This window comes from Parambassis ranga, chromosome 3, assembly GCF_900634625.1.
Source record: "Parambassis ranga chromosome 3, fParRan2.1, whole genome shotgun sequence".
Lineage (NCBI taxonomy): Eukaryota > Metazoa > Chordata > Actinopteri > Ambassidae > Parambassis > Parambassis ranga.
The window spans coordinates 16,622,597-16,631,070 of record NC_041024.1 but is presented as its reverse complement, the minus strand read 5'-3'; the positions used below and the strand labels follow the sequence as shown (position 1 = coordinate 16,631,070).

General features: G+C 40.4%; 1 protein-coding gene across 1 annotated transcript; it reads left to right on the top strand.

The window, feature by feature from the left end:
- Nucleotides 1–3,595: 3,595 nt before the first annotated feature.
- On the top strand, nt 3,596–7,499 carry irx6a (iroquois homeobox 6a). Its single transcript, XM_028402403.1, has 6 exons — nt 3,596–3,661; nt 4,702–4,977; nt 5,638–5,747; nt 6,028–6,323; nt 6,491–7,168; nt 7,393–7,499. The coding sequence occupies exons 1-6, from the start codon at nt 3,596–3,598 to the stop codon at nt 7,497–7,499; spliced, it is 1,533 nt and encodes a 510-aa protein (XP_028258204.1).
- The last annotated feature ends 975 nt before the right edge of the window (nt 7,500–8,474 follow it).

Below are 8,474 nucleotides of genomic sequence, written 5' to 3'. Positions count from 1 at the left end.
TGGCTCTATTATTTCTCATTACAATATTTATTACTTTTCCTTTCATTTTGGATAATTTAGCAGTACTAATAATGCTCTTCACGAGGGAAGTTTGGGTGTACGCAATGTATGTGTGTGTGTGTGTGTGAGTGTGTGTGTAATAATTCCAGATCACAAGTGCCTTGGATTTATTGGCATATCCCAATTTGGCTTTAATGAGATCACACACCTCCAGGTAGGTGCTGCTTCATCCCCTGCTTGGCTCTGGGTTCTCCCTCCGTCTCCCCGTCTGTCTACCCTTATTACCATTTCATACACCCCCCCTCTACCTCCACCACCACTGCTGCTACCCCCATCTGATGAAAAACCAGAAAGGCTTTGTGTGGTTCATTAAGTCAGCATAGGAAATGTATTAAGGAGGAGAATAGGGCTGGGAGCTATTGAGTGTTGACTTAACCTTTCCATTTTTTTCCCACCCAGTGATGCTTCTAATGGAGAATGCGTACACTACTCAGTCTCATTAGTAACCACTTGGATCAGTCAGAACAAGATATATTGGAGGTTTGGACTTGCTTATTCCTAAGTAACACAAGTGAAAGTACTGTAAGGGTGAATGCCTTTGTCTGCTAGTTATTAAATGTTCTATAACATGACCAGTCTTGGGTCAAATGCCATGCCTACAAATTGCATCTGCCAGAGTTTGTTGCAGTCAGTTTTAAGAAGAGGCCCGCTTTAGTGTTTTCTCTTCTTTTTCTTCTTTTATTATGAAAAATCTCTTATGAGGGATGCAAAACACACACGAAGATATTATTCTTGATTTACACTTGATTTAAATTAGGGATGATTTAGAGGTGGATGTGGACAGGAGTTTGCACTTGTTCTAAAAAAGTATTCTATATCATCTTGTAAGAAGTGAAAGACGCTGTTATTTGTAATAGGATGTGAACTATTTAATAAACACATTATTGCTGCCACTGTCAGCTACTTATCTTCTAAAAACTAATGTATGTGATTACTAAGTAATCCAGCCAGCACAGTGTAAAGAAAAATGCTCAGTGTTGGGCTGTCATACATTTTAGAGGGAAGGGCACTGTGGTCAGTCTGCCATTACAATTAGTGTTAATTTTGGCCTTTTTCAGGGAGATCCACACTGACTGCTGGACATGCATTATACATGAGTCTGTCCATATGCACTTGGGCCATCATGCATGCCCTTGTAGAAACACATCGACCACCAGCATGCAATTACATTTCACTTGTTTCACCCTTCTTTATCTGTACATTCTCATGTACTGATGGTTTAGCCAAGAGTTATGTATTCTGAATGACAGTGATTGCAAAAGGGTGAAAATTCAATATTTTACTGAAAACATGTTATTGAAATTGTTTTCAGCACAAACTGTACTACATAATCTGGGTTTTTATTTTCTTCTACAGAAACAGGTGGCTTAGGCTGCCCTCATAAAAGTTAAGAAAATGTACTTCTTAAGTTCAATAAGACATAAAAATGTTTGATTGTCAAAGTTTTGGAGACAATTTGTTATGCTCATACAGATATTTAATTGAGTCATAACACTGTTGAATACTTTTCACTTTATCTTCAGTTAATTTCCTTCATGGCTTTACTCATGCAGCAGAAATGTATTTGAAAATGCATGATATTATCAAGTTAGCTTGTGCCCTTTTGATTTATTTGTAGTCTGCCCATCTGAGCACTGGCAACTAAAATACTGGGTGCAGAAAAAGCCTGGCCCTGAGGTGAAACAAATGCGACTGCAGGATGATGCTGAACATAATCAAAAACTTGAATTATTCTACAACATGGAATTTTATGATGCAGTTTAATAACAAGTGAAATAATAAAAGACCTGTCTGTTACCCAACAAGCTCCCTGCTCTAGTTTAGATGCACGTCAGAAGCAATGAGCACTTGTCTAGACCAAAGGCGTGGAGTGAGAGAGTTGCTATTGCCTGTGGGCGTTTAAAAATGGTACTTCCAGGAACCTGGACCATGAGCACTCTGTCCACTTTATCTGTGAAGAATCTCTGACGGGAGATCTTCATCTCCTACACGTAGCTCTTTAGCGCCCCTTTGAGAGAAAGAAGGTAATCGCAGATGCGTCTCTTGGGAAGTCATAGATCCAGAGATCAGTCAGGGAGAGTCAGGACACTGGTAAATTTGGCACAAGATATCGGTCGTGACAAAGTATTCTTGCACTAAGCAGTCAGAAACAGGGAGAACATGTGAGTAGGACTGATCGCTGTCACTGTCAATACAAATATAATGTGTGTAGGGGACATAAACAGACCCCCTCCCCGTCCCAACTCAAAACACAGTAAGAGAGGACACAGTTTGTGTTGATAGGAGAGATTGAGAGAACTAGTGATGGTTGAGCTGCGGATCTAATAAGGCTTAAAATTATTTCTAGTTTCATTTACTGTGAGGCAGCATCATTCCTTAGCCATCTTTCAAGTGAGCATCATTCAATTAAAATGCAATTCTCGTCTCCCACATGCACGGATATTTAATTAGACTGGGGAGCACGGCTTCCAATGTCTTTTTTTTCCTGAATAGCTCTTCGGATTTCACCTCTAAGGCATATTTTCACTCTGTTACTCGTTGGTTAAACAAGGGCATGTATCCATTTGTTAATTGATACAATTACGCATTACGCGTAATGGTCACGTAGGTCTCCAGGCGCGCATCAATCACTGGTCTATTGACCTGCCAAAACCCCCTCTAACTGTTCCTGCTGGGACTGCCCCTCTCTCTAATAGAGAAAGATAGAAACATCATCGTCATTAACTCCGGGTTGGACCTCTGGCCAGAGACGAACAGAGGTCGAGATTTAAAAAATTGAACAAAAAAAAGTACTGATGTGATTTATTGTAAATAAAACAAACTGTTTTAAACAGCAGTCCTTTATGAAAAAAACTGCAGGAGAAATTATTACTAGATTATGTCATTTCTATTTTTCCTTGTGAAAAGAAAAAGTAACTCACAAGACAGCCAAAATATCTCGTGTTGTTTTTTTCTAATTTATTTAACTTCACAAAGGGCTTCCATATGTGGCATTGTTACAATTCAATAACGATGAACAGAAGTGCAATTTTCCGAGACTTTATCTGAGAAAATCGGTGAAGAATTCAATTACAAAAGCGGGACAAGGCTGTGTACAGTGCACCTTAAGAAAACCCTGTGTTGGACGTGATTGGCAAAGACATTATTCTATCCTTGGTACCCTGCCGTTCCGGGATTACAGTGACGTCACGCTGATACCCTTGCATGGATGAATGCTAAAGAACTATAGAGCCACAAATAATAGCACAAGCAGAGTCCATATCTTGGAAGACTTACGTTATCCTTTAAGCCTCCTTCAGCTAACACAACAACATTTTTTTTGCACTTAATGACGCTTAATTTCATTTCTTATCGGGTCCTTGGGGGGGATTATTCATTCATATAAAACAATCTGCAGCTGGTGCCAGCCTAAAGTCTCCCTCCTATGAGTGAAGTCATCTATTATTGAGCGAAAGGCCGTGCGTGGAAATGTGTGTAAGACGGTGGATTTGAAGTAGAATTGGTTGCAATCGATCAAGGGTGAAGAATATTCCTGATGGTAACAAAAGAAGCAGCTATGTCTTTCTCGCAATTTGGATACCCTTACAATGCAACTTCACAGGTAAGTCACTTTGCTGTTTTATTTCTCCTAAGTTTAGAGTGTACAGAGCGACTTTTTTACATTTGTATTTTCTTTATTTTACCGTCAGAGGACTTTTCTCCTATAAGAAAGATTAATGAATGAGTGACTGCTTTGACAGTTACTTTCGCGTGGTGCATTTGTTGTTGAACCAAATATCGATATACACGCACCCGTGTCCAATTACACTGAATTATGAATGAACTCACGTGTTTTTCTGATGACAATAGAGATGAATGTCACCTATTGCACGCTCTGAGACGTAATTGGGCTGTTACGCAGGCTGTGCACACTCGTAAACTTTCTGTTCAAACTGCTGTTTGACTTATTGTATCTATAATTATTTCGTATGCCTTTTAAAACCTTCTTAAATCAGTTTATTTGCATTTTAAGTGACTATAAATGATCCTAGTGACAAGTTCGAAGAAGTTCTGGGCGACGAGAGGGCATAAGTTACTCTCTTGGCAAAGTTATCAAACAACTTTAAGCTTGATAATATTTTGACGTTGTGCATAACAATTAATTATAATTAAAACATGTTGGTGACTATTTGCCACTGACGTTACTTGCCGTATATAAAAGTAATTATTTTTGGAGACGGTGATGAAGTGGTCACTTTTACGCACGTATTGCGCACAATTCTTTTTCTCGACATCCTCAAAGATATATATCACATTTATGTCACTTAGTGTTAAATTCAATTTTTAACAGAGCGTGCAGACAACGTTTCTCTCATTTCACTAATCCTCTGAAAAGTGACTTACCTTGAATTAAGGCAGGTCACAAGTTAAGATAGATTGACACCTGATTCGTAAAATTAAACTGATGTGCCAAAGAAAAAAACGGAAACAGATGAAATTGTTTTCACTCGTTTTACGGTTTTGGAAGTCAGCATATCAGCTTGTTAAGATGGATATCTTTGTGCAGTGCACAGATCACAGCCCCCTCAGAGTTGTCACAGACATCCAGATAAGAACTGGAACAGTCAATGACCATGTCTATCCACGGTTCTCTTTATGCAGTTTTTCGTGTCGGCAAACCCCAGTACGACTTGCTGCGATTCGATTTCCAGGTCGGTCTCTGACGGGACAGGCAGCTCCCAGACCGCCGCAGCCGCCGCCGCCGCCTCCTTCTGTTGCCCGTCCTACGAGAACCGGCTCCTGGCGAGCAGCCGGACGGAGCTGAACGCAGCGCTGGGGATGTACAGCTCTCCCTACGCTGCAGCGGCCGCAGCCAGCCAGAACTACGCCAACTACTTCCCCTACAGCACCGACCCATCCGCTATCTACTCCACTCTGGTGGGCTCATAAGATGTGTAAAAGGAGGGGGAGGGGGGCTAAGGCTGATCGATCAACTGGGTTTATCAATTTATCTCACACTGCAAACACATCCGTCTGGACAAGCCGTTTAACCCAGCAGTCACTCTACCTTCCTCTCCTGCAGAACGAGAAAAGTAGAAAAAGCATGTCACTGAGATAAGGGGAAAAAAGAAGAAACCATTAAATCAATTGCATATTTATTAATTTATATCATCATTATTGTTGTTTAAAAATATATTACTACTTGTTTCAGTTCCTGGGTAAGGTTTGAAAACTATTAATTCACTGTCTGCAAAAGTAATATTTTGGAGTGGACAAAGGACAAAATGGACATTTTGCTGTTCAGATGGAACTTTTCTGTCTTTCTAAAATATAAATAAAATGTACAGTCCTTAGGAATACTGTTCAATATATCTGAGACAATACAAAAGTAAATATATAAAAATCATATAGTTTGTTTTACATTGTTAAAATACATTTAAGACACATTCATGTCAGCTCCAATAATTTTCAAGCTCAGATGATTTAATGACTTTGTTTACTTGGGGTTTTAGGACATACAATTCAGAAATGTGCTTAATTCATATATAAAAGAAGTTAAAAATTTAAATACTGAGAAATCTTCTTTCTCTTTTACAGAATCCTCAGTATGACATTAAGGACAGCACAGGCACTTTACACTCTGGCATCACTCAGACCGCTGCATACTACCCTTACGATCACTCACTGGGACAGTATCAGTATGACAGGTAAGTTTTGTCCACTATATGTAATAATGAGCTTCTGTGAACAACAGCCAAAGACTGCAAATTATTAAAACCAAACATTCATGGGGAGAAGCTGCCAAATTTGGATCAAAGGTCAGAGTGTAACTCCATACTGATATCTGCATGAAGTGAAGCTGTATATTCTATTTCAAACAGCAGAGAGTAGTGGTGTAGGATGTCTGAGTGGGCAGCCTGTGATATACTTCACTAAGTGCACTAATGGTGACTGTCTGCCTGTCTGAATGTGTTTGTCTGTTCCCAGGTATGGGACAGTAGACTTCAATGGCACAGCCAGAAGAAAGAATGCAACACGTGAAACCACCAGCACCCTGAAAACATGGTTGTATGAGCACCGTAAAAACCCCTACCCCACTAAGGGAGAGAAGATCATGCTGGCCATCATCACCAAAATGACCCTTACCCAGGTGTCCACCTGGTTCGCCAATGCCAGGAGGAGGCTAAAGAAGGAGAACAAGATGACCTGGTCACCAAAGAATAAGGCCAACGACGACAGGAAAGATGACCTTAATAAGAGCGACCAAGACTGTGTCACCAAAGGTAAGCATGTGTCTACCCTTTGGAAGCAATACTTTTCTTGACCTTTGTTTGTGGTTGATTCAACTTAATTTAGGCAAATGAAGTCGCCAACTATACAAACTTTAAAGGTAACCAGTAAAGTGTTTTTCTAACCAACCACACTGCCTAACAATATTTTTATCACACAGATTCGAGTGATTGCAAAGAAGAGAAGGATCTGCATCTGAGTGATCTGGAGGATATAGATGAGACCGACTGTGACAAGCTGGACAGTGACTGTGAAAAGGTGGCAGCAGATGAGCAGGATCTCCAGAGGGCCATGACAGTATCTGCTGCTCCTCAAAAAAGAGACTGCAGCTCTGAGCTACACCTGAGTTTAACCAACAGCTTCCATTCATTCCCCTGTGCCATCAAAAATGTCACAACACTCCCTCCTCTCCCGTCCGACTTCTTGGATCCCATGGTGTCCAAAGCACCCTCCTTGACCGGCACAGGACCGGGAACAGTGTCCCTGTCTCACTTTGAAGCATCAGATAAGCCACGGATTTGGTCTCTGGCTCGTACGGCAGCTTCAGGGGTCATACTGAGCCCTCAGCAGCTCGGCTCTGAGCTGAGGACAGGCAGCTCAACTGGGGATTGTCAGCTACAGAGCACCAGACTTACTGGGGCGCATACAGGACAGTGTGGTGGCATGAGAGGCCTTCATGAATCTAGCAGTGTCACCAGTGCTGAAAGCCCCTTTCAAGAAGGCTCGTCCTTGCACTCAAAAGTCTATGGCACTACCAGCTATGGTCATAAAGGCCTCCAACTACAGTGTTCATCCTATTCTGCACTTCCAGACACGTGTCAGTACTCCACTATTGAGGGTACGTCTTCTGCCTCATAGACTTCATATAAAGAAGGACAGATCTTTGTAGAAGATGTTTGGCATAAGAATACAGTTTGCATTACATTTATAGTGCATACCACTGCTGTTATATATATTTTTTGCTATTCAGAAATATTTTGAGGTCATGAAGTGTGGAGACACATTTTTCCAACTTGCAGTAGAGGAAAAGTTTCTTGACATGTGCTTTAACTGTGTGCACAGGATTCTGTGGCAGTAAAGCAGAGGCACAGTCGTCTGACCTCAGTGAAGCCTGTGGGACTGTGCAGGATGACAAGGTCACTGCATTCAGACCAGTGATGAAGAGGTGAAGCAGGTGAGAGTCTGCACTGACCTGGAAGAAAGCAGGACACACATGGGCTGCACAGGTCCACACACAAACACAGGAGGATAGGAAAAACTATTAAATACTCCCAGATGAACAACACAGTGTGTGAAATGTATTGTGGGGATTTTTATTTGATTTTATCTAGCACTTGCAAGATATAGAAAAACAAATCATTAACTGTCCCAATCAACATTTAGTGCATTTCTATACAGTCAGTATATTTGAGGTGGGACACACTCATTCTATTTAAAATAGATCCCTTATTATAAATGCTGTTTTCTTTCTTTACATTTGTGGAGCTGATTTTAATTCCTGCTGTATTTTCCCTTCTCCTAGATCGCTGGAAAGGACATCACATTAAAAAAACTGGGACTAATATTATGCACTAAAGGACACACTGGCTGAGTAGCGGCCTCAGTAGGACACATGGGAGCTACCTGGCGCTGCTGCAGTGAGAGCTGTCAAACTGTGGACGTGGCTATCATTTTGCACAACATTCTTTTTATGGTGTTAAAGACTTTATGCAAAAATCCTAGATGCAAAGGTATGAACATGATCAAATTAAAAAAAACAAACGGTCGAATTTGTGTATGGCAATCGTGTTGTGTAACAAACTTATTTATTTCTCTGTGTATTTATTATTTTTGCTATGTTGTCTGTTTATTATTTGACGTGTTTATTGGTTGGATTTGTATCTCCTTTCAGTATATTGTTAAATGTTTCGTTTTACTGTGGCTTCGTGTCAGTTTGCCTGATGTAAAAGAGAAAAAGCTTGTCGGACTTTAAAAAGGATTTTGAGATTTTGGTTGTTTGTCATTGTGTTTAAAATGTGAGCTTCTCCTGTGTTTGCCATTCATGACATTTTTTTCTAAGAATACATTTTTTCCAAGAGCTTTTGTTTTCTGTGTCATCCTTATTTATTTGAGCTGAACGTTCAATCAGCCAATTAAAAAACATT

Coding starts and splice junctions, on each gene's coding strand:
- irx6a (XM_028402403.1), top strand. CDS start 3,596: ATGGTAACAAAAGAAGCAGCTATGTCTTTCTCGCAATTTGGATACCCT. Junction 3,662..4,701: donor CTTACAATGCAACTTCACAG/GTAAGTCACTTT, acceptor CTCTTTATGCAG/TTTTTCGTGTCGGCAAACCC. Junction 7,169..7,392: donor TCAGTACTCCACTATTGAGG/GTACGTCTTCTG, acceptor CTGTGTGCACAG/GATTCTGTGGCAGTAAAGCA.